This window comes from Panthera uncia (genome assembly GCF_023721935.1).
Source record: "Panthera uncia isolate 11264 chromosome A3 unlocalized genomic scaffold, Puncia_PCG_1.0 HiC_scaffold_11, whole genome shotgun sequence".
Taxonomy (NCBI): domain Eukaryota; kingdom Metazoa; phylum Chordata; class Mammalia; order Carnivora; family Felidae; genus Panthera; species Panthera uncia.
The window spans coordinates 72,065,350-72,092,480 of record NW_026057578.1 but is presented as its reverse complement, the minus strand read 5'-3'; the positions used below and the strand labels follow the sequence as shown (position 1 = coordinate 72,092,480).

General features: G+C 36.2%; 1 protein-coding gene across 7 annotated transcripts in view; it reads left to right on the top strand.

Annotated features, from left to right (window-relative positions):
• The window catches only part of CLHC1 (clathrin heavy chain linker domain containing 1), a 40,264-nt gene that overhangs the window by 5,800 nt on the left and 7,333 nt on the right, over positions 1 to 27,131 (top strand). For 2 of the 7 annotated variants that reach the window (XM_049651476.1, XM_049651477.1), the window contains 8 exons: positions 3,191 to 3,378; positions 6,961 to 7,094; positions 8,523 to 8,724; positions 8,835 to 8,947; positions 10,047 to 10,131; positions 11,639 to 11,745; positions 18,646 to 18,820; positions 25,592 to 25,794. In XM_049651476.1, the coding sequence (XP_049507433.1) occupies positions 3,191 to 3,378; positions 6,961 to 7,094; positions 8,523 to 8,724; positions 8,835 to 8,947; positions 10,047 to 10,131; positions 11,639 to 11,745; positions 18,646 to 18,820; positions 25,592 to 25,794 (1,207 nt within the window). The other 5 variants (XM_049651482.1, XM_049651480.1, XM_049651479.1 and 2 more) reach the window with 4 other exon arrangements.

Genomic DNA, 27,131 nt, shown 5'->3' with positions numbered 1-27,131 from the left:
ATCGTGACCTGAGCTGAAGTCAGAAGCTTAACCACCTGAGCCACCAGGCATTCCAGAAACAAGTCTTTTCTTTTAAGTCATCTAGAAAAATTATCTTTCAGAATTGGTACATTGGCAAATTAACTTCATTTTGTATGTTATGATCAATGATACTGCTTTTGGTTTTTGAGTCATTAAGGAATGTATTGGATAAATGTTTAAAAGTAGTGTTTTGAATGGGTTTCGTAAATATCAAGAATCATACTAAGACTCTACTTACCTGAAATCAGAGGAGAGTTATAACTGTGACATGTTTATCTTTGCATGCCCAAATGCTGGCACTTGTCAGAAGGTTTCTTCTTTTTTAATTAAAATGTTTTAATGTTAATTTATTTTTGAGAGAGATAGTGTGAGTGGGGCAGAGAGAGGGGGGGACAGAGGACCTGCAGAGGGCTCTGCTAATTTGTCAGAAGTTTTCATACATGAAGAATTGTCTGCTTTAAATTAGCATGGTTCTAGTGAAGTCATTCTGGAGGTGGTGTTGATAAATTTAATTCTTAGAGAAAAGACATGAGATTATATAAAAGGTAATAAGACTACATCTATAGTCCTGTTTTCCCTAGTCTTTTCAGTGTTTCTCTGAAATCTGTGTTTTCTAGCAAGATTTCCATGTGGACTATCTGTCCATTGTACAGTTATAAATGATACATTTGTGCCTTGTAAAGAATCCTATTCTTCAGGACTGAGAGGGTATCTGAAATAGAAATTATTTGGTGCTTAAAGAAACTTTTCTTCTGCTTTCTCTAGATAATCTGTTTTTCCATTTTCATGTTATTCCAGCATATTTGATTGTTAATTAACTATTAATGACTGCCTTCTCTAATCTTCCTTCCCTCTTGGAAGGATATAATTGGGAAAAGATAAAAGTATTAACTTGCATCTTTGAATACTTGGAATCAGAGAACTGATATGAAATTCTGCTTAAAATCACAGAGAATTTGACCTGGAGAACTGTGCCTGAATCAAAACAAGGAGCACCTGAGATTCTATTCTGATAATAAGAATTGAGTGTGGGTTTAGAGAGAGGCAAAGACTTAGTAAGCAAGGAAGACCAAAGCTAGGAGGAGTGAGCTTCTACAGAAATGGTGAATTATGGAGGCAACTTGCTCTGGAAAGTGGCTAGCTTTTGTGTCTCTGGAAGCACATACATATAGTCTGTGTTCATCAGTAGGGGCTGAGGTAGAATGGCTGCCATTCCTCTTCTCCCTCAGATCTCTGTACTTGGTAAGTATAGCTCTGGCTTCTTGAGTTTAATGCAAATATGAGTGTCAAACTTAAATGATAGAGAGGCCAATAGGCCATATAAAAGAGTTACGTGGGTTGGCTATAAGAGAAGAAATCACGAGGACTCTGGTAAAATGAACAAATCCAATTGAAAGCTCCAGCTCATTATTGCTGTTAAGGAATGGTGGTTCTTGTTGGTAGATGTTTCAGAATTTTCAAGAGAAGCTAGAAATACAGTTTTTGGTGAAATTTCCTACATTTAAAAATACTCTGTGAGTCAAGCAAAACTGGATTCTACCTGTAGCATGCCAGTGTGCTTCCTTTACTTTTATGCGTTTTCTATGCATTCTTAAAGGTTCCCATGAGTGTTCCTCTGAAATCTGTGTCTTTTAGCAACAGATGTGGGAGCTGATTGTAGTGTCACAACGTCTGTTTTCTTACCATTAATGTATCTGTAACTATATTGGATTGTTGTGGTGTGTCCTAGAGGCATGGGAAGTGGAGGATGGCCAGGAACAGGAGGGTATTTAATTTGGAAGACTACAGACTAATGGCCTCTGTCCTATTAAAGGTTCCTGGGTGGCTGCCCTCCTGATTTGAATAGCTGGGGAATATGGTAAAGTATGTCAAAAATATGGTAAATATGTCAAAAAGACAATCAGGGGGTGCCTGCATGGCTTAGTTGGTTAGGCATCTGACTTTGGCTCAGGTCATGATCTCGTCATTCCTGAGTTTGAGCCCTGAATTGGGCTCTGTGCTAACAGCTCAGAGCCTGGAGCCCTGAATTGGGCTCTGTGCTAACAGCTCAGAGCCTGGAGCCTGCTTCAGATTCTGTGTCTCCCTCTCTCTCTCTGCTCCTCCCCACTTACACTCTGTCTGTTCTTCCTCACAAATAAAGAAACATTAAAAAAAAAAAAAGACAACCAGTATTTCCCACTCACATATCCTCTCCTGGTATTTACCATTGATAGTAGCTCCTTACACTATTTCTTGATAGACCAGATATCTTGTAGACCAGATAATATTTTCTAGATATTGTTTAACAGAATACCAATGGAGGATAACAGAGACTAGAGATGTAGCAGGGATAGATAGCATTATTATAGCTTTCAGAGAAAATTATGAATTGATCACATCTATTCCCTGTACATAGAATTTGTAAACCATAAATTTATAACTTTTTTTGTTTTTTAACTTTCTTAAAATGTTTCTTAATTATTTACTTTTGCATGGGTAATGCATACACAAGATTAACAGAAAGAAAAAGAAAGAAACAAAGAAACACGGAAAGAAAGGAAAAGAACTAGAAAACCAGTAAAGAATAGACAATGGAAAGAAGTCAGGTCCTTTTCATCTCAGACCCTGCTTCTTTGCTTCTTTGCAGGCACCCACTGTTTCTATTTTCTTTTGTTATCCTTCTTGAGATAGTCTGTACCTGTATACACCATAGGAAACCATGAATATGTAGTGGGTTTTGGTACCATTTGGTAATTGAGAGTATTAGTAGGAGCTCATAGGTTAGAAAAAACAGAGAGGTAAAGGGAATCCAAGATTTTAAGGTCTGAATGAACTCAGAAACTAAATTTAGAAATAGTAAGGGATGATAGGTAATTATATTTAAAATATCTATAATTGAAATAATTAGATCTCATATTGGTTTTAACTGACATCATATAATGTTTGTGTTCATATTAAGTAAAGCAAAAATATTTAAGCTCACAGTATTATGATTCACAAAATACATATTCAGTAAATGTTAATTGTCTTTAATACTCAGTCACATTTGACTGGGAATTAAAGTTTAAGACTTCTAATTGCTCATCATGTTTTATTTAAGAAATAATCTACAATGCTGTTTGCAAGGCTTTTTGTTCCATCATCTTCTAGAAAAAAATTGAGTACCATAGGCAGAAAAATCATATTTCAGGTAATAGAGTATGTCACTGCATACAAATCCATTCTTACTTCAATCAAAAAAGAATATGATGCCTTTATTGAGACAATAAAGGAAAGCCAAAAGACTGCATTTTGTCTTCATGGAAAACTTAAAGCTTTGGCAGCAGAGCCCATAGCATTGGTATATCACAGGAAAAGAACAATCCAACTTGAAGCAAAGTAAGTATATTAGTAAGTAGCCCAAAAGATGATGTTACTTGGTTATATTAACTAGTCACTGTAACTAAAACCAGTGGTTCTCAGTCTTTGTGAATTTCTATTTAATTTAATTTTATTTGTTTTAAACAGATTTGGATATGGCTTTATTTATTTATTTATTTATTTATTTTAATGTTTATCCGTTTGAGAGAGAGCGAGAGTGCAAGTGGGAGAGGGGCAGAGAGAGAGAGAGAGAGACAAAGAATATGAAGCAAGCTCCACGGTCTGAGCTGTCACCATAGATCCAGACTCAGGGCTTGAACCGACGAACCATAGAATCATGACCTGAGCTGAGCTGAAGTCGGATGTTTAACCTACTGAGCCACCCAGGCACCCCTCAATTTTATTTTAAAGCTATATTTTTATGTGACCTTTCCTACCAACTTGAAATAACTAAATTTTTTACTTCTTTAAAGTGAAAAATAATAATTTTATTGGAGAATTTTTTAATATCTCTTAGGGTAATTGGAGGCACATTGTAGTATTATAAAATGAAGGATGTGGATAATTGCTCCAGGTAATTTCTTATGTCGAAGTTTTGATAGTACAATTTCACGATTACTGTCAGAATTAGAGCACTTAATCCTCTGAAGCACAACAGTACGTAATTTGGGAAGGGATAAGATGCTCTCTTGTTGAGTAGTGTTATATTTTCAAGTGTTCCGTTTGGTAAATAATGGGTACATGATTTTTATAGATTATATCAAATCATCTTGGAAAACTATGCAAAATTTGACCTCCATTTCTGGTAATAAAGTTGGCTAGATGTTGAGATAGATCTTTTTATTTGGGAAAAATGCTACCTAAAATATTTTTAAAAAATCTTTTTAAAAGTAAACAGGAAGCTGGCAAATGAGTAAGAGATTATCAGCGCGAAATTGTAATAAAAGGTAAGAGGAGCAGTAATGCTTCTTTGGCCCTGAGAGCCCTTGTTAAAACTAGTGACTATAAGCTTCGGGGGGACAAAAGACAAAGCCTAGGATCTACCCAAGGGTCCAGTCTACTGGGAAATCCTCATCATATAAAGCTGGGACATTAAAGGGCTATACCCTTGTAGAGTGAACCAGAAGTAAACTGCTCAACCCTTGGGGACTGCATAGAAAGTTGCCTTCTGTTCAGCAGAATGCTAATGAATGTGGGTCTTATTTTTAGGGTGATGAAATATTCTGGATCCAGAAGTCATAGTCTTAGAACTCTGAATATACTAAAATTCACTGAGTTGTATACAAGGGTGGATTTAAGGTATATGAATGATATTCAATATAGCTATTATAAAAAAAGGAGGATCCATCCATGGAGGATGGAGTGAGAAGGTCCTGGCTAATCAGAATTCAGAAGAGGGGCACCTGGGTGGCTCAGTCAGTTGAACATCCGTCTTGGGCTCAGGTCACAATCTCGCAGTCTGTGAGTTCAAGCCCTACGTCAGGCTCTATGCTGAGACCTCAGAGCCTGGAGCCTCTTTCCGATTCTGTCTCTCTCTCTCTGCCTCTCCCCCACTCATGCTCTGTCTCTTAATGCCTCAAAAATAAAGATAAACATTAAAAAAAATTAAAAAGAATTCAGAAGAGAATGCTTGTGATGAGCACTGAGTGATGTATGGAATTGTTGAATCACTATATTGTACATCTGTGACCAAATAACACTATGTTAATTATAATGGATTAAAGTAAAAAAAAAAAAAAAAAAAAAAAGGAATAATGGGACAATGTTTGAAGAGATAATGGCTGAAAATTTTCAAGACCTGGTGGGAGATAGCAATTCACAGATTCAAGAAGCCTCCAAAATCCCAAGCATTATAAATAATAAGAGATTCTCAACTAGATTTATCACAGTGAAACTGTCAAAGATAAAAAGATCCTAAAAGTAGTTATAGAAAGGAGCAACAATTAGATACCTTTGCATTAGTGTTATAACATATATTAGAATTTCATTCCTTTTTATGGCTGAATAATATTCCATTGTATGAATATACCATATTTTGTTTATTTGTTGATGGATACTTGGGTTGTTTCTACCTCTGTCTATTGTGAACAATGCCTCTGAACATTTATGTACAAGTATCTGAGTCCCTGCTTTCAATTCTTTTGGAAGTCTGTTTACTTTTAGTATGCTCTTCTTCCACAAGCTTAACTTTATTGGATGAAAGCCAAAGGATGTTTTATTTCTACAGTCCTTCTTTCATAAATGCTGCAGGCTCTTACTCAGCCATCTGTAGTCACCAGGAATTCTGTATAGTAATCAGATGTAGGCAGCAGTTTTGTACTGACAAATGTGTTTTTAATTTGCCAAAAACTCTGACATTTATGTATCTAACTTATTTTAATCTGTTATTTCTTCCCTGGGCCAACATATTAGTGACAAGATAGGCAGTGAACTTCAAATAATGCTTAAAAGAAATTTATATCTACCTCTTGGTCTTTAAGATCCCCATTACTGGAATAAGTCAGTTTTATCTCAAAGAAGTAACTATCGTTCCTCCTGCTCTAGGATCAAAATTACTTTAGGAGACTGAATAATTGCCTTAAAGATATCAGGTCCTAATCCTGAGAACCTGGAAATTTACTTTATTTGGAAAAAGGGCCTTTACAGATGTTATTACATTAAGGATCTTGAGATAGGGAGATTAGCCTGGATTATCCAGGTGGACCCTAAATACAATCACAAGTGTTCTTATAAAAGAGAGGCAGAAGGAGTGTTGACAGGCAGAAGGGGAGAAGGCAGTGTGACCACTAAGGCAGAGATTGAAGTGATGTAGCCATGGAAGGCCAGCAGCCCCCAGAAGTTGGAAGAGGCAAGGAACAGATTCTTCCCTAGAGCTTCTAGAGGAAGTGTAGCCCTTTGATTTTGGCCCAGTGTTGCTGATTTTGGATTTCTGATCTCTGGAACTGTGAGAGAATAAATTTCTGTTGTTTTAAGCTACCAATAAGTTTTTTGGCAATTTGTTATAGCAGCAACAGGAAACTAATACAATTACAAAAATAATTCTAATTGGAAAGGTAATTTTCAACTATTGGAAGTAGACATAGTACTTTGTGGCCAGATTATTATGTTTTACACATACAAATTTCCAGTGAGGTTGTGAATCATAGTGTAAGATTTTATTGATGCTCTGAAAGAAAACTGTTTCTCACTAGTGAGGTTAATTAACTTTTTACGGGCATTGTTTTTTTTTTTTAATTTTTTTAAATGTTTGTTTATTTTTTGAGAGAGAGAGAGAGAGCATGAGCAGGGAAGGGGCAGAGAGATAGGGAGACACAGAAACCAAAGCAGGCTCCAGGCTCTGAGCTGTCAGCCCAGAGCCTGACGTGGGGCTCAGACTCATGAGCCGTGAGATCATGACCTGAGCCGCAGTCAGAAACTTAACCAACTGAGTCACCCAGGCGCCCCATTTATGGGCATTGTTTTATAAACCTCTACCTAAGTCCATAATGGTTCAAAATTATAATTAGCCAAAATAATGATTTAACCTGTTTTACTTTAAATCTTATGATTAAGTAACTAAATTCATTGAGAGAAATATAAGAAAGCCTTTCTGTTTTTCAGAATGAGGGTTATTGAAAATAATTCCTCACAAATTCAATTGCAAATAGACCAAATGAAGCAACTTAGGGCAGAGTATGACGCAAAAGAAGTAAAATATCATACTTTCTCCAAAGATCCTTCAAAACCTATTCCAGGTACTGTATTTTGTTTAAAAGATTTAAAATTCCAACTGTTTTCAGTTATTACCTATTACACAAATTAGTATATATGTGCTGCAGTGTGTATATCTTGAAGTGTACCAGGACTTGAGCCAGACTTTACAAACAGCTTTAGACAGGACTCCAGGTTGATTGACATTGATGTCAGTATTCACTGGTTCTTCATCTTCAGCTAAGTCACATTTTAAGAAACTTTGGAGTATATCCTGGAATTCATCAGGAGTTGAGAAGTTTTTATGATGAATGGATAGAAGAATTGCAAATATTCATCCTGAAGAAAAGGATGACTTTGAGAATAGATAACTGTATTAAAAACTTTTAAGGGTTTCAACCAGTGTTTATCCAGAGGCAGAGTCCATAGGTGGAAATTTTAGGAAGTCACTTTGGTTTCAGTAGAAGAAGCTATGTCTTGAAGACAATGAGCTGCTCCATAACACAGCATTTCACCTGAGTTTGGTTGATCATCCTGTGTTTGGTGGAAGTAGGGACTAGATTCACTTCAAATATAAAATTATGATTATCAAACTACAAATAAGGTACATATGAATAAGGAGAGAATAAGTCAAATTGATTAAATGCTGAGAGGATTCAGGGTAAGGGAATGATTAAAAATCGAGTAGCATTAATCCAGGGGAGTTTCTGGGAGAGAATTTTGAGGTAAGCCTTTTAAAGGCAACAATTGGGGGCACCTGGGTAGCTCAGTCAGTTAAGCATCCGACTCTTGATTTAAGCTAGGGTTGGAATCTCACAGTTCATGAGTTCGACCCCCAAGTTAGGCTCTGCACTGACAGCTCAGAACCTGCTTGGGATTCTCTCTCCCTCTCCCTCTCCCCACCCCCTCAAAAATAAACATTAAAAAAATAATAATAATAAAGGTAACAATTGGCCTGAATAAGAGAATCACTTTAAGTATGTGTGAATGGGTTGTTAAGAATAATGAATACAGGGGGCAATGAGGAAGAGAGGAGTGAAGGTTTAGCAGATATTATAAGCTTTGCATTGGAAAGAATAAACATTACCCTGGGGCTTACTATAGTAGATGAATGAAAGATTTAGCTAGAGAGAAATCTTCGGACAAAAATCCTGACTCGTTAGGCAGAAACTCTTAGTGGTATTGAGTCGCGTTGATATTTAAGAGGTTTGCAAGGTGTGTCAGTGAGGTCATTAAAACTTTTTAAGATACTCAGGTTTGGACAATCAGTCTTCATTGATGATATGTTTAAAACTGCTACACATTTAAAATTGTATGCTAATTCTGTTTATGTTCTGTAAATTATAAGTTCATGCTATCATTTTTTAATTATTTCATAACATAGTAAACTGATTTATTTTGCTAAAACTTGCTGTTTGAGCACTAGTTACCCTGCATGGTTTGGCCTGTTTGATTTGTTCCCTTTTCCCTAGGCTTGACTCTCCAAGAATCCGTCAGTTTAGATGCTCTCACTAAATACTTGAAACATCTTGAAGATAAATATGCCGAAATTAAACAGGTTATGTTGAAAAAATATGTACCAGTTCAGAGGAAGGCAGATTTAGATGAGGAAATGATGGTGACATTAAAACGGAGAGATTTAGCTGAAAATTTAAACAAAGAATTACAGTTTCGGTATGAAGATTGCTTGTATATTTTTTAAGTTTGAAGCTTTTATTTATGTTTATTCTAATATTGTATTTGATTTTAGGTTCAGTGTATTGTTGATTTTTTTTTCTTTGTAGTCATCAAAGACTGCAGATTATTTCAAATGCACTTACTTCATGGGTAAAATCTGATATGAGCAGCTCATTTCAAGATTTCGTGGAGCAAATTCAGAAAACTAAAGATTTACATGGTAATTTATCTGTATTTTTTAATTACCAAAAATAATGGAAAACATCATCTTTTCCCCCAGAAAGCTAAAGAGTGATGACTTTTCTAGGCTAAGTTTAAAGAAATAAAAAATGTACTTACTTCTGTTAGCTCTCTATTACCCTATGGGCTTCTTCCTTCAACAGCTAACACATAATTGGTAAATAGAGGATGTGGTAAGCCAAAGGGAGAAAGCTAAAAATGTACCTGATAATAAAGGAGAGAGGGACAGGGAGGCCACTCATTTTAAGAAGAGGTTGGTTCTGGGGACACCTGGGTGGCTCAGTCGGTTAAGTGTCTGACTTCAGCTCAGGTCATGATCTCACGGTTTGTGGGTTTGAGCCTGGCATCAGGCTTTGTGCTGACAGCTGGGAGCCTGGAACCTGCTTCAGATTCTGTGTCTCCCTCTCTCTCTGCCCCTTCCTTGCTCACACTCTGTGTCTCTCTCTCCAAAAATAAATAAACATTAAAAAATTAAAAAAAAAAAAAAGTTTGGTTCTGTTGGGGCACCTGGGTGGCTCAGTCAGTTAATAGTCTGACTTAGGGCACCTGAGTGGCTCAGTTGGTTGAGCGTCCAACTTTGGCTCAGGTCATGATCTCACAGTTCTTGAGTTCCAGCCCTGAATTGGGCTCTGTGCTGACAGCTCAGAGCCTAGAGCCTGCTTCAGATTCCGTGTCTCCCTCTCTATCTGCTCCCCCCCTCCCCCACACTATCTCTCTCTGTCTCTAAAAAATGAATAAACGTTTAAAAAAAATAAATAAATAAATGAACATTAAAAAACTTAAATAGTCTGACTTGATTTCAGCTCAGATCACGATCTCATGGTTTGTGAGTTTGAGCCCACCTTGGGCTCCACGCTGATGGTGCAGAGCCTGCTTGGCATTCTCTCTCTCCCCTTGTCTCTGCCCCTCCCTCTCTTTCTCTCTCTCAAAAATGAATAAACTTTAAGAAAAATACCCCAAAAGTTGAGTTAATTAGAAAAAGAAAAAGAGGTTGGTGCTGTTAGAAACCATAGTATTAAGTTGCTGACATTTTCTATTGATTGATCTTAAATATTCTGTGGTACTTTCAATATTTACAGGTGACCAAGGCATTATTGAGGAACTGCTTGAAGATGATCCAGGCAAGGCAAAAGAAGCTGAAATTTTGCTTTCCTACATTGAAAGGCAAATATTAAATAAATAAATAATTTTAAAAACATTTAAGTAATCTCTACATCCAACATGGGGCTTGAACTCACGACCCAAGATCAAGAGTTGTATGCTCTTCTAAATGAGCCACCCAGGCACCCTATGAAAGACAAATTATTTTAAAAGCTTTGGTTTTCCTTGTGAAAATGTTATCACGTTTATTTAATATTTATTTATTTATTAAGTAAATACTTAATATTTATTAAATGTATAGCACTTATTTAGCATCTTGATGAGTTATAGTCTCTAGATTTTGTATTTTTACAGTTTTACTCTACTAAACAAATTAGAAAATAAACTAGAATTTAAAAAATTCTTTATGTAAAAAATATTAGGTTGGTAGTCTAGGAAATTTTTCAGAGGATATAGGTGACTTGAGTGTTGGTTTAAATTTTTATGTATACTGTATTTTTTTTTTTTTTGCATTTCCTAACAATAAGTCTGATGTTACAAAAATTTTTTGAGAATGTCTTCTTGAGTCAGATTATCCTAACCAATTTAGTCATTTTTTTCCTTCATCATTTCCATCCTGTGATGTTTTAAAAAGGTATATTTCTCCCTCATACTTAAGTTATTATATAGTGCATAATAGAGGCTTAAGGAGATCTAAGACTTTATTCTTTAAGAGGTTAATTCATAGCCTGTAAGGCCAGTATGTAAGGAACATATGTAATATTCCTAGTTTCATATGCTAAATAATTTTTAATTGTTCTATTGATGTGGTACAAAGAAGGGGCAAAGATCATTTTGGGACAGCACCAAAGCCTGTTTTATTTCCTTACACTGTATGCTTTTTCAAGTCTACCAGCTTTAGACATGAGGGAAGAAACTTTGTTGAGGCTAAAAGTTTTATGTATTTTGCTCATTAGTATTACTTTGGTCTTTCTCCTCTAGGGTTTCAAATTCATTTGCAACACTGTAAATCCTGTTTGCCATAGTTTTGTTAATTGTGGGGTAAGGATTGGTTTGAAGACATTTTACCCTAGGAAGAGGAGTAGAGGCTTAAGTTATCTGAACTATTATTTTTTCTTCTTGTGTTAGTCTCATATTTAATTGGGAGTCTGATTCGTGGCAGAGCAACATAAGCTTCACCTCTTGATCTCCAGTTCTGCAGCTATTGTGTTTCAATTACTATTTCCCCTACGTTGAGTCTCTAAGCAGATTGCCCTTCTTTTCCCAATATCTCTTCGTCTAGAGACAACACGAGAGAAAAAAATCTGAGCCCATTTTAATTCAGTTCAAGTTTTTTCCATTTTCTGTGTCTTGCAATAAGTACTATAGGAATAAAGTACAGGGTAAGGTTCAAAGGCTGTAAAACATGACAGAATATTACAGAAAGAAGTGAAAGGGCATCTTTCAGAATGAATGAACGTAGTTATAGTTTTTCTATATTACTGTGTTTAGTCTGTTATAGATATTTCTAATCATTTCTTTTTTGTGTGTACTATTTATTATAATATATAACAAAATTCAATGATTGTAGGTTCAATGAATTAATGTTGCTTGGTGAATATGAAAAGGCAGCTTGTTTTGCAGCACACAGTCCTAGAAGAATTCTTCAAAACATTGGGACAGTGAATAAATTTAAGGGTAAGCACTTTTCTTTGAACCTTATGTATGTTTGCAAATTGTACTTTTTTACCCTGATAGAATGGAAAGAGTATTGAAGTGGGGACTAAAAAGCTAGGCTTCCAGCCCTATCTCTTCCATTTACTCAGTTTTTTTAGCTGTCACATTGAAGAATATGATTAGTTTTTCTACATTAAATGAGGAAATATTTCAAGTATACAGAAAAGTATGAAGAAATATGCAACAGCCATGTACTCACTATCAAGATTTAGTAAATGTTAATATTTTGTCAAATTTGCTCTAATTCCTTTTAAGACAGCTTTGTTGTTATAAATTGACATATACACAACACATTGTACATATTTATAGTACACAATTTGATAAGTTTTGACATTTGTATCACCCAAAAGTTCCCTCATTGCCCTCAGCTATCCCTCTCTCTGATTCATCCTCACCCCTCCCATCTCCTTCTATCTGTCCACTTCCTCTTAGTGGCAGCTGTTAGTCTGCTTTCAGTCACTGTAGATTAATTTGCATTTCCTAGAATTTTATATAAATGGAATTACAATAGTATGTGATCTTTTTGACTGACTTCTTACATTCAGCATTATTATTTTGAAATTCATCCATGTGTTGTGTCTATCAATAGTTCATTCCTTTTTATTATTGAGTAGTATTCCATTGGGTGAATACAAATCCTTTATCAGATATATGATTTAAAAATATTTTCTCCCAGTCTGTGGTTTGTTCAGTCTCTTGGAAGTATCTTTTTAAGACAAGTTGTTTTTTTAAGTTGATTTATTTATTTTTGAGAGAGAGCACACGTGCACACATGAAAGAGAGAGAGAGGGAGAGAACAGGAGTAGGGGAGGGGCAGAGAGAGGGAGAGAGAAAATCCCAAGCAGGCTCTACACTGTCAGTGCAGAGCTGGACATGGGGCTCAATCATACGAATAGTGAGATCATGACCTGAGCAGAAATCAAGAGTTGTATGTATGCTTAACTGAGTGAGCCATCCAGGTGCCTCCTAAGAGAAGTATTACATTTTGTTGAAATCCAATTTGTGAATTTTTTTTCTTTTATGGATCATGCCTTTAGTGTTATACATAAGAAATCTGTGTCTAATCTTCAGCTTTTAACTCCTATTATTATTTTTTTTGGTAAGGATTTTATGGTTTTAGGTTTACATTATGATTAAGTTTGAGTTAATTTTAATATGTGATGTAACATATGGGTCAAAGTATTTTTTTGGCCTATAACTATCCAATTGTTCCCGGATAGTTGACTTTTTCCATGTAATTGCTTTCATACCTTTGTTGAAAATCAATTGTTTGTATACTTTTAGGTCTAATCTGTTTTGTTGATCTATTTGTTTATCTTGATGCTAATACTACACTGTCTTGATTACTATTGCTTTATAGTAAGTGTTGAAGTCACAGAGAGTGTTAGACTTTAACTTCTGTTTTTCTTTATCAAATTTAATTTGGCTATTCTGGTTCTTTCATATTTCTATTTAAATATTTAGAATCAGATTGTAAACTTCACAAAAAATTTGTTGGGGATTGCATTTAATCTATAGATCAATTTCAGGAGAATAGACACTGAACAATATTGGTTATTTGGTTCAATGAACCCATAAACTTGGTATATGTCTCCGTTTATTTAGTCTTCAAAACTTTCTTTCATCAGTATTTTGTAATTTTCAGTTTTCAGGTCTTTTTTTAACATTGAAAATTTTAGTATTTTACTTAAAAATTTTCAGATATCCATGGGGCGCCTGGGTGGCTCAATCGGTTGAGTGTCCGACTCTTGATTTCAGTTCGGGTCTTGATCCCAGGGTCATGGGATGACCCTGCATCAGGCTCTGTGTTGAATATGGAGGCTGTTTGAGATTCTTTCTCTCTCTCTCTTTCTCTCTCTGCCCCTCTCCCCCACTTGCACTTTCTCTCTCTAAAATTAAAAAAAAAAAAAAAAAAAAAAAGTCAGGCGTCTTACAAATACCCAGGTACTCTTTCTTCAGATGTGTTCTGAAATTGGTGAAGTCAAAAGTGATATTAGTACATTCCTAAGGTTTTTTTCTCTTCTCCCCTTGACTGGATCTGTTCAAAGTATGGGTTATAAGTTTTAGTAGAAATCAAAGCTTGCAATTAATACCCAAAATAGGTGTAATTACCAGCAAAATTGGAAAACAGCCAACTTTTATTACTTTTCTAGGCATGTGGATCTTATGCTGAGAAATTCACCAATATTAAGAAAAAAAAGAGAAATTCACCAATATTAGACAGGTGGCACTTAACTGAGTATTGCTCAGAATTAAAAAAGTCCTTTTAGGGGTGTCTTGGTGGCTCAGTTGGTTAAGCTTCTGACTTCGGCTCAGGTCATGATCTCACGGTTCTTGAGTTTGAGCCCTGTGTCAGGCTCTGTGCTGACAGCTCAGAGCCTGGAGCCTGCTTCAGATTCGGTGTCTCCCTCTCTCTCTGCCCCTCCCCTGCTCACACTCTGTCTTAAAAATGAATAAATGTTAAAAAAAAATTTTTTTTAAATCCTTTTATTTTAAAACTAAACTGTGTTTTTAAAAGATGAGACGCTCAGAAGGAAATACGGAGGTATAAATACAGGAGAGATATACTCAATGGAGCTTATAGATGCAGATAATTTTTCTAATTATTTTCATTTTAAATGGAAATTTTTGATGTCAAATATATACAGATTGTTTTTCATAAAAATTTCCCAAAAAACCCTTTAAATTCAACAGTTTGAAAAAAATGTACTTTTATGTTTATCAGAACACAAAAAATTTGTTGCCATATACATAATGCATATGATCATATCTATTTACAGAGATTGCTTGATTGTGAATTGTGTGTAAATGGCCCATCTTATATTTTTGCATGCACAGTTTTCAATATTTTATCCTAGTAGATGTAACAGTGTAATTTTATAGTTTTTATTCAGTGAACTCAAAGTCAAGAAACCATTCCAACAATTATTTACAATATGATAACTGATTATGAGGTCATGTTACCATGCAGAAGTGAATGATGACATTCTGCATTTTGGGTATTAAACTTAATTTTATAAGTCTGAGGTTTAAATTGGTGTTTATAAAAGTAGCCAAAGCCTAAATGTAATGACAGAAGAGGTTTCTACCATAGAGCCTTTGTAGTTTTGTAAGGGACACAGGAACAAAAAGAATTACGTGATTTTTTAATCTGTGTTTAGGTCTTGTACATCTTTTGTCAGATTTATTTTTAAATATTTTATATTTTTTATATTATTATAATTTTTATTTCACATTCCAAAGTTGTTTGTTGCTAGTATATAGAAATACAATTGACTTTTGTGTATTGATCATGTATTCTGTGACATCTTTAAACTTATTTATTAGTTCTAATACTTTTATCGTATATTCCTAGAATTTCTACATAGATAATCATGTCATCAGTTAAGAAAGAGTTCTACTTCTTCCTTTCCAGTATGGATGCCTATTATTTCTTTTACTTGCCTTATTGCACTGGCTCTTCCATTAGTGTTGAATAGAAGTGGTGAGAGCAGATATTATTGCCTTGTTTTTGATCTTAGAGATAAAGTATTTAGCTTTTCATCATATTAGCTGTAGATTTTTCAAGGTTGATGAAATTCCTCTCTATGGTTGGTGAGAATTTTATCAGGGATGAATGTTAGATTTGCTAAATACTTTTTTTACATTTATTGAAATGATTGTGTGGTTTTTGTCCTTTAGCCTATTAATATAACTTACTGTGTTCCTGGAGAAAACTCCCATGTTTTTGAATAATTTTACTATAACTACAGAGTTGTGTAACATTGCCATAACTTAATTTGAGAACATTTTCATCCTTCCAAAAATAAATTTTGAACCGTTAACTCCTCATTTTCTACCTCCTGCTCCCTCTCCAAACCCTAGGTAACCACTAATCCACTTGCTGTCTGTATGGATTTCCTTATTCTGGACCTTTCATATTAATAGGATCTTGCAAAACATGTTTTTTTGTGATTGACTTCTTTCCCTTAGCATAATGTTTTTGAGGTTCGTTCTTGCTGAACATGAATATTCCATTTGCAGGTTATATACTGCATTTTGTTCATCCATTTGGCAGTTGATAGTAATTTGGGTTGTTTTTACTTTTTGGCTATTATGAATAATGCAGCTATGAATATTTGTGTACAAATTTTTATGTAGACATTTGTTTTTATTTCTCTTGGGTAAATTCCTAGGAGGGGAATGGATGGCTCTATGGTAACTTTGTGTTAATGCTTTTAGGAACTGCTAAAGTATTTGCACTATTTTTCATTCCTATCAACAATATATGAGGATTTCAATTTCTTCACATCCTTACCAGCACTTATTAATGTCTGTCTTTTTGATTATAGCCTTGCTAAACCATGTGAAGTATCTTATTGTGGATTTATTTGTTTAATTAAAAAAAATTAATTCCAGATAGTTAACAAAATTGTTATATATTAATTTTGAGTGTACAATATAATGATTCAAAAATTCTGTGTATTACTCAATGCTCATCAAGATAAGTGTTCTCATTGTGGTTTTTTTTTAATTTTTTTTTAATTTTTTTTTTAAATTTATTTTTGAGACAGAGCATGAGCAGGGGAGGGGCAGAGAGAGGGGGAGACACAGAATCTGAAGCGGGCTCCAGGCTCTGAGCTGTCAGCACAGAGCCCGACGCGGGGCTTGAACTCATGGGGTGTGAGACCTGAGCTGACCTGATGCTGAAGTCAGACGCTAAACTGACTGAGCCAGGCAGGCGCCCCTCTGATTGTGGTTTTGATTTGCATATCTGTAATGACTAACAGTGTTGGCATCTTTTCATGTGCCTATTGGCCATTTATTTATCTTTGGAGAAATGTCTACTGTTTGCCCATTTTAAAATTATGTTATTTGTGTTTTTATTATTGAGTTGTGAGAGTTCTTTTTATATTCTGGATAAAAATCTCATATCAGACAGATGATGTGCAAATATGTTCTTCCAATCTGTGGATTTTCTTTTCACTTTCTTAATGGTGGCTTTTGAAGCACAAAAGTTTTTAATTTTGATGGGGACTAATTTACCCTCTTCTCTTCTGTGGCTGTGCTTTTGTTGTTGTATCTAAGAAATCTTTGCCTAGCTTAGGATCATGTGTTTTCTTCTAAGAGTTTTATGCATTTAGGTCTGTGATCTACTTTGAGTTAATTTTTGTGTATGGTGTGAGATAATGGTCCGGATTCATCCTTTTGCATATAGATATCTAGTTATCCCAGCACCATTTGTTGAAAAGACTGTTCTGTATCCACTGAATTGTTTGGCCCCTTTGTCAAAAATCAATTGACCATAAATGTTTAGAGTTTATTTCTGGACTCTTAATTCTGTTATATTTCTCTAGATATCCATCCTATGTCAGTATCATACTATTTTGATTACTGTAGCTTTGTAGTAGGTTTTGAAAATAGAAATGTGACTCCATGTTTCTTTTGATTAGTATTAGCATGGTATATTTTTTCCCATATTCTTACTTTTGATCTATTTGTATCTTTGTATTTAAAGTCATTGTCTTCTACATGCACCCCAATGTTTATAACCGCATTATCAACAATAGCCAAACTATGGAAAGAGCCCAAATGTCCATCAACTGATGTGGTATATACATACACAGTTGAATATTACTCAGCTATCAAAAAGAATGGAATCTTGCCATTTGCAGTGATGTGGATGGAGCTAAAGTGTATCATGCTAAGTGAAATAAGAAAAATACCATATGATTTCACTCATGTGGAATTTAAGAAATAAAACAGATGAACATGGGGGAAGGGATAAAAAAGAGAGGGAAGCAAACCATGAGACTCTTTACTATAGAGAACAAACTGAGGGTTGTTGGAGGGAGGTGGGCAGGGGATGGGCTAAATGGGTGATGGGTATTAAGGAGGGCACTTCTTGTGATAAGCACTGGGTGTTATTTGTAAGTGATGAATCACTAAATTCTACACCTGAAACCATTTTTACCATATGTGTTAACTAACTAGAATTTAAAATAATAACTTGAAATAAAAATAAACAGACCAATAAATAAAGTCAGTGTCTTCTAGGCAACATATACTTGGATTCTACTTTTTTTATACACTGTGACAATCTTTGCCTTTCAATTGGAGTGTTTAGATCACTTATATTTAATGTGATTGTTGACATGGTTGAGTTTTATTTGTTTTCTATTTTTCTTATCTCTTCTTTGTTACTGTTTTTCCCTCTTTTTCTGCCTTCTTTTGGATTAGTTGAATTTTTTCATGATTCCATTTTTATCCTTTGCTCATTATAAGCTGTAACTCCTTGTTGTTTTATTTTGGTTGTTGCTTTAAGGTTTATAGATCATAACTTTTACTTCTCATACTCTACCCTTATGTGATGTTATACCACTTTATGTATTATATAAAACAGTATGCTTCTAAATACTTATATTCATAGGATATACCATTTCTGGTCTTTATTCCTTCGTGTAGATTCATATTTCTATCTGGTATTATTTTCCTTCTGCTTGAAAGACTACTTTTAACATCTCTTACAGTGGTCTGCTGGTGGTATATTCTTTGAACTTTTAAAAGTTCCATGTGGAGGCTCTTAGGGAGATTACATTGCATATTTCTCTCCTACCTTCTAGGTGGCTATTGGCAACTTTTGGCATTCCTCGGTTGGAGACACATCATTCTAATCTCTGCCTCTGTTTTCATATAGCATATAATATTTAGTTATTACCCACAATGAAAGTTTAATCCATAAGCATTAGTTAAACATTATCAGTACATAATTGTAGACTGAAATTTTTTGAAAATGCAAAGAGATGAAAGTAATAATATGAAGTAAGAAAAAGCAAACTGTTACTTAAAGTATTCAACTCAAAACTTTTCTTCTCTCTGTAGCTGTTGGAAAAATTAGAGGAAAGCCTTTTCCATTACTCTTATTTTTTGAAGCCATCTTTAGCACAAGTCATGCATGCAGACGACCTATTGATGCAGAACTGACCCTGGAAGGAATCCAATGTGGATTATCTGAAAAACGTTTAGATTTAGTTATCAACTGGGTCACTCAGGAAAGGTAAGCAAAATTAAGCTTTTGACTTAATTTTGATATATGGTTAATGAGGTTGTTCTCAAGATTTCAGTAGTTTTTTATCAGCACATTATCCTGAACAATTAATCCTTCAGAGACGATTTACTAAGCATTCATGGAGTAACGGGGCCTAGTCACATAAACCCAGATTAGGAGTTGAGTAATAGTGGTTCATGGGATGATTCATGACCCATGAATTCATCAGTCAGGACAGAAAAGGATTTATCAGTATCATGCTACTGAGAGGGATAGGCAGGAACTTGGATCCAGAGAGGTTATGGTTACATGTGAAGGATATACCTAGGAGAAAACTTATAAGCAGGATGGATGTGGACCCATGATGCATTTAGAATATATAAACCAGGGGCGCCTGGGTGGCTCAGTCCATTAAGCATCCAACTCTTTTGATCTTGGCTCAGGTCATGACATCCTGGTTCATGGGACTGATCCTGGTGTTGGGCTCCATGGTTAGTGTGGAGCCTACTTGAGATTCTCTCTCCCTTTCTCTCTGCCCCTCCCCATCCCTCTCTTTGTCTCTCTCTCTTTCAAAATAAATAAATAAACATTAAAAAAAAATAAAAAAGAACATATACACCAGCAAGGACAGGCAGGAAATGCTTCTTGGAGTTGGATTTCAGTATAGGTAGGCAGATTTGTACTAGAGCTCCCTTAGTTTGGATTCCTATAACCAAAGCCTCAGACATGATTGATAGAAGGTGGGCTTCTCAAGAAAACCTTATAAGGGAGTGAGTGAAGCAAAATAGGAAAGAGTGTGTGTATGTTCGGGAAACCAAGAAAGGTTGTGATCTTAGGCAAGTTCTAATCTTGGTCTTATTTGTAGAGGGATGGCTCTGGAGCATAAACCACACCAAAGAGCTGCCCCCTTTGAGGCAAGGGATCAGTCTTTTGTACCTCTCTGTTAGTCTCTATTAGGGCTATAGGCTGCCTGGATGGGGCATAACTTCCTAGGCCTGGTGGCTCCCATCAGCAAAGGGCAATTTGCTACAGAAGGGAGGGACATGTGAGCCACTGACAGCCAGCACCCAGAGGGGAAGGGTATGCTGTCTCAGTAATGAGGATCCGGGCAGAACATTAAATCAGCATCTACTGTAGTCAACCATTTGCACAACACAAATGTATTTTCTTCTCACTTTAATTTCATTCCATCTAGGCACAACTTCTCTAGGATTCTGTGGTTAAAATTCTGGGGGAAACTTAGAAGGGTTAGTAGAATGAACTATATATAGCCCTTGTCATGACAATTGATCATAGGGCTATAATTTGGTTTTTACACCTTTATGGAGATAGAATTTATGTATAATAATCTCTACATATTTAAAGTGTACAATATGATGAGTTTTTAGAAAGCATTATGGGGATATAACTGACATTATAAATTGCACATATTTATAGTGTACAGTTTGACAAGTTTTGACATATGTATACATCCATGAAATCATCACCACAGTCAAGATAATCCACCTCATTCCAACCCCCACCACCATTTCCAGGTAACCACTGATCTGCTTTCTGTCACCTTAGATGAGGTTTCATTTTCTAGAATTTTATATAAATGGAATTATACATTATGTATTCTTTTTTTTCTTGCTCTGCCTCTTTTGCTCTAATTATTTTGAGATTCATCCACATTAATTATTACTCATCTTTCTCTATCATCCATTTTATATTCTTCGCACTTTATTGGTCTTAATGGCTTGTCTGGTAGGATGACTGTCGTTTCCATGCCTTTATCAAACCATGATTATTGATTTACCCACTAATAGTTTTTAACTGGCCCGGGACTACCCAGCAATATCCCAGTAGATCATCTACCACCTGTAACAAGTAACCATATACTTAAGATTCCAAAGTAGGCACTTAAGATTCCAAAAGTGCCTACTGAGTCCCCCCTAAAGTTGGAGTGTTTATCCAGGGAACACCAATGACTTTAGAATTAGAACAGCTTATCATGAACTGGATTCTGACAGAAACACCAAGTCATGAGGTCAGGTGGGCTCAGAGAGTCCATCTAAAATCAGGTACAGTGAAGATAGTGCTCAAGCAGATCCAGAGTACACAAGTTAGCTTCAGGAATAGGTGGCCCAGAACTCATGTCAACTACCACCAACTGACCAACACAACTTCCACAGCTCACACCTAAAGCCTCATGCAAGGGTGGGGGTGACCTAAGACCAGCAGGCAAGGAAGAAAAAAACCCAAACTTGGTTCATGAATGGTTCAGGTTGTGTCCAGGTGATGCCAGCTTGTCGCTCCATCTTTTGAAGACCTAGTAACATCCTTCAGGATGGAATGTACACTTTAAACTAGTGATGATTGTATAGTATATCTCCAGTACGTAGAATACTTGGGTCTGGGAGATAAAAGAGTGGCTCTGCTCAGCTGATTCCCCAGTAACCCACTTTGTGGAATCAAGGTTCTCTAGAGAAACAGAATCAATAGGATATATATACATACACACACCCATGAAGAAATTGGCTCCTGTGAATATGGAGGCTGATAAGTCTTAAGATCCACAGTCAGCAAGCTAGAGACCCAAGAAAGCTGCCAATGGTGTAAGTTTCAGGCTGCTCAAGACCCAAGAAGAGCCAATGTTTCTTTTTGAGTCCAAAGGTAGGAAAAGACTGTCCCAGCTAAGCGGTCAGGCAGGAGGAGTTCCGCTTTATATGAAAGAGGGTCAGCCTTTTTTGTACCCTCCAGGCCATCAACTGATGGGATGAGAGCTATCCACATTCACAGCAATCTGCTTTATTCAGTCTACTGATTCAAATGTTACTCTCTTTCAAATACATCCTCACGGACTCACACAGAATAATATATGACTAAATATCTGGGCACTCTATGAGCCAGTCAGGATGACACATAAAATTCTCATGCCTGCAAATTTAGGTTCTGTGAGTCATAGTCAACTTTGGTTATCATGAAAAGGTAAGATTGTTGTTACACAACAAGGCAGAGAGGAATATATTTGGCCCTCAGGTTCCCTATTCCCTTAAAGAGAGCGTGATAATTGGATTTGAGTGCATATCATTTACTGATAGACTACTCCTCGAGAAATATTATAAGTGAAGGAGTGAGATGGGATAGGGAAGCGGAAAGAACCAAGCTACGATGTGAACTCAGGTTAAAATCTAGTATTAGCTAGTATTACAGGGGGAGGACTATGGAACATAAATCCTGCCAGACTTGCTTCTTTTTCAATTATGGTACTGACCTTTTTATTCTTTACTAATCAGTTGTCAGCTCTACACTACTGGGGGGTTGAAAGATAAGCATAATTTTCTGGGCAAGGTAGCTAGTCAGCTTAGGGCAACAGCTGGGGAAGGCTGTTCTCTGGGGAAGGCAACAGCTGTGAGCCGTTAGTAGTCAGCTGGGGAAGAGTCACTGGTCCAGTAAAGGGAACTAAAACAGTGTCTGCCTATTTATGAAGATCAAGCTACTTTTGCTGGGTCTGGTGGACATGGGTTGGGCTGTGAGTATTGGAAGGCAGAGTGAGGAAAGTCCTGTCATCTGTCTGGTAGCCACAGCCTGCTTATTTTTCAGTCTAAGGACTATGCTTGCTTGGTTCTGGATACATACAGATGTAGGCTACATATTAGAGAGTAGTTACAGTTCTCATATTTAAGAAGTATATCATAAGGGAGGTGGAAGGACTAATGTAAGCACTCCCTAAATAACAAATTCATGACTTCTAAATGTCCCAGACTTAAAAATGGCAAGTTTGCATACTAGTGCCTACTGCCACCCATTCCAAATTCACCATTTCCCCTGCATGACACTGGGGAGTCCGAAACTGTCCTAGATTGATGCACTATTGTTTACCAGTGTAAAGTATCTTTTTCCCACCCCCTCTTGTTATGGCCTTCACTTACTGTTCACGTAATAGTTAATTCTGTTTTAGGAAACTTCTTCGTACAAATACCCCTCTTTTTACCCTTTGCCTCTTTCTTTTTCTACCTGGTCCCACCTTCTACGCTCTCTACAGAAAGTACTTGTCAGGGAGCACTGGAAATGGTTCAGACATGAGAACACCATTAGAAAGTGCATGTTCATTAACACCTGTTGTCTGATGCAGAGACACATAAGACAAGATTAATTTCCCCACATATACTGATTGTTCTTGGCCAATTCTACCTCTTAATTATAAGAATTTAAATTCTTCTGCAATTCCTTGACTGCATAAATTTGGAAAATACCACCACTCTTAAGGATCCTGAGATGATATAACAGAATACTGAAGGTAATTCACATTCTTTATTCTTAGCCTCTTTCCTCTGGTCTCTGACTCCAGTGACCTGGCCTCTACCATATGGCTACCTTAAAAAGTTCTACAGTTCTTTCCTTGAAGCCCTGCACAGAGCCAGCCATAAAACAGCCTGGATTATAGACTAATCTTGGCTCTCTTAGTCATTCTTACCTGGGGAAAGTCTAATCACTTGACTCAGAAAGCCTAAACTTAAGAAATGTTTTGTTGGCATTGGCTCTCTAAATTGCAGATATTGCTCCCGGAAGAGGAAAATATCCTCTGAAATATTAACTTGACAAACCCAAATCCTACAAAATAACAGTAAATAAATATGATGCATAGATTTAGTGATTGTATATTACCTTTATTTTGGCTTAAAAAAATCTACAATCTGGGGTGCCTGGGTGGCTCAGTCAGTTGAATGTCTGACTTTGGCTCAGGTCATGATCTCAAGGTTTGTGGGTTCAAGCCCCACTTTGGGCTCTGTGCTGACAGCTCAGAGCCTGGAGTCTGCTTTGGATTTTGTGTCTCCCACTCTCTCTCTGCCCTTCCCCGACTTGTGTCTTCTCTCTCTCTCTCTCTCTCTTTAAAATAAATAAACATTAAAAAAAATCTATAATCTGGTTTATAATCAAATATACCTTAGTTTACTAATGGAGTTAAGCACATTTTTTTTTTAGTTATTTATTAGTCATATATATTCTCCAGAGCCAGTCTAGAGATCCACTTTCAGAAGTCTTCTTAGAATTGGAAGTAGGGATGGGAGAGCCAAGAAGGAGACTTTGAGAAAACAGAAAGAGGGATGTAATGAGGTGATTAGGGGCAAAACAGGGACAGAGGTTCCCAGGCTCATTTTCCAGTTGGGTACAGGGTGCTTGACTACCTCCCTTTCCCCAGGGCTAGAATCCCTGTTTTTTTTTTCCCCCTTTTTCCTTCAGGGCCAGTTCCATTCTTTTGGGGCTTGACCCTCTTCCTCCCTTTCTTTTTTTTAAAATTTTTTTTTATTAAAAAAAAAATTTTTTTTTAACTTTTATTTATTTTTGAGACAGAGAGAGACAGAGCATGAACGGGGGAGGGTCAGAGAGAGGGAGACACAAAATCCGAAACAGGCTCCAGGCTCCGAGCTGTCAGCACAGAGCCCAACGCGGGGCTCGAACTCACGGACTGCGAGATCACGACCTGAGCTGAAGTCTGACACCCAACCGACTGAGCCACCCAAGCGCCCCCTCTTCCTCCCTTTCAATATATATATTTTTAAATCATACATCATCCTTTTGGAAAATGACAAACCAGGACAAAGCAACCTTAGTCCTCAGCTCTGCCTTTTTCTCAGGTGGAACCACATCATGTTAGTGATGACCTCTTACAAAAATAAAATAATGGTATTAATAAGAGAAAGAAATACTATAATACTGGTATTATCATCTTGCTCTGGTTATACAGTCACTAAAATGACTGAAATAATTCCTTGTTCAGCCTTCAGAAACATCGTGGCTATAGCTACCAAAACCTATGTTTTGGTACTAAAATGTAAAAGTTAGGTAAATTGCTTATTAAATAATTGATTTATACTCAGAAGCTGCCTTTTGATTTCAGACACACTTCTCTTTGGCCACCCCAATAAACATGGCAGGCTTTATTTACTGAATTTTCAGTAAACACATTTTATAGGGATTTCAGGATTTTATTTGAATGTTACTGGTATTTTGTTACATGTGTACAGATATCAATATTATGTGATTACTGTTACTCTGTAGCTACTAATTTAAAATAAAACTAAAGCACAATGTCCGTACAACCAGTGATTGGAAGTGATATCTTAAATTATACCCAAATGTGTTTTGGCCTATGCTGATCGTTTCTAGGTGGAGTTAATGTGCAGATGGTTCACTCCAATTGTGTTTGAAGATGTGCATTAAAATGTGATGACAAGGGAAATTGGGACATCTTAAACCCTTTTTTACCCCTGTTGTTTTTTATAATTCTATAACAGTTTAGAAAATAACACTGATGTCACACGTTTCTTGCAAACACTTGCAAGATCTGTCACTAATTTTGAGCTAAAATTTGTTGTCACTATCTTTAACCAACATTTAATGAATTCTTACATTCTGCAGGGTTTAAAATCTGTATAACTGCTGAGAACATTGAGATCCTCAATTATAAAATAATTTTTATTTACCTTGTTACTTTAAATTCCACCAGTCTTTTTTAGGAGAGTTTTAACCATGTTTGTAGATTTTTGAAAAAACTTGAGGTCAGTTGCACCAAAATGTCTCCTCCCCCTCCCTCACCACAAAAGAGTATGTGATTATTTTTGTTTTTGTTAAATCTTGGATATGTTTAATTTCTCCTACATCAATTGTCTATTAACTTGTAATTCTTACAGACCATGGAAAATCCAATTCTACTGTGCTGAATTTTAAAATATTTTATTCTCATCCACTCACCATGAGCTCTCTAAAGTATACCTATTGATCTGCTTGCTCTAGGCTCACATTTTCTGAGGAGGCTGGGGATGTCATTTATGATTATGGGGAGCAGGATACTTATAACAAGGCCAAGTGCCTGGCTTTAGCTCAGATTATCTACACTGAATGTGGCCTGCACAAGAAAGCTCTTCTTTGCCTATGTAAACAGGGTCAGATTCATGGGGCCATGGAATACATACAGCAGTTCAAGGACTTTACTTCCGGTAAGTGAAAAAGCCTACTTATTGGTATGTATTCGAATTCTAGACTTTAGTGGTAAGATCACACATGATAGTAGGCAATATTTTGGATTTAAATTTTAACGTCTATTTTACATATACTAATAAGTAGAGTCTTATAATTTTTGGTGAAAACAGTTAAGCTAGAACTGATTGACTTTCATGCTAGACATTCAAATACATTAGTATTTCTTCACTACATAAACGTTTAGTAAACTGGAATCCTGAAACATACAATTTTTGTCTGTTTTTAACAAAAACCTAGCTTTTATTGAGAACCTACTATGTGCCAGAGTCTAGATGTGTTCTCACACCCTTCTAGCCAGTCCTCACAGTAGTCCCATCAGGTAGTCATTGCTAGGCCTGTCATACAAGTGGAGATGCTGAGATCCACAGAGGGAACACTGAGCTGAGGGAGTGAAGTTCACCAAGTCCTTGGTGCTAACGGAGGGTCCTGGGTAGCTGTGGCCAGCCCAGTCAGAGTGGTCTTTGCCTTAAGGTCAGTTGTTGCTGAGATCTTGTTTTTCTCCCATGTCTGGCAGAGGCATGAGGGACTGAGCCTCAGGCTGTCCTGAGGGGACGACCTGGCAGCCTTCAAGAAGGTAGATGTCTGGGTGTCTCTGCTTCTCTCCCTCTGAAGTACACAGTTTATTTTGCAGATACTTCAGACCATGCTACTTAGAGAATTTTTTTTAAATAGCTGCACTTATTTGTTACATATGAGTGTATGTAAACTATGATAAGAGCATTAAAAATGAAGAACTAGTAAAATAATGTTCATTTCAAAATTTTGAAACACTTAGGTTACAAGTAGGCAGTGATCTGAGAGCATTGTCAACCTTAGGGTAACTCTAGTTGAATGAGCTGATCTCTTATGAATCTAGTTCAGCACTAACCTACGTGTACAGGCAGCCTGACCTCTCCCATATCCCAGGTCTATGTCTGAATTCTTATTTGCAGGCTCTGTACCCCAATTCTAAGAAGTTGCAAATAAGACAAACTACAGCACTTCTAGGTCATATTTTTACGGGAAAGAGGATCATTTATGGCAGTTGAATCTGATTATTTTCAAACAATAAATTTAATTTTACTTAGCATCTATTTTTTAAAGTTATGAATTTCTTCATTTGTTATATTAACAGCACACTTGATACTATAGTTTGGCATTTTACTTGCATTATCTTACTTAATACTTACATTAACTATAAAGTAGGTTTTGTTATTATCCCTATTTTATAGATTAAAAAAAAAACTTTCCACAGAGAGGCTAACTAAGGCTCAAAGAGGTAAGTAATTGCCTACGTACACACAGCAACAGGATA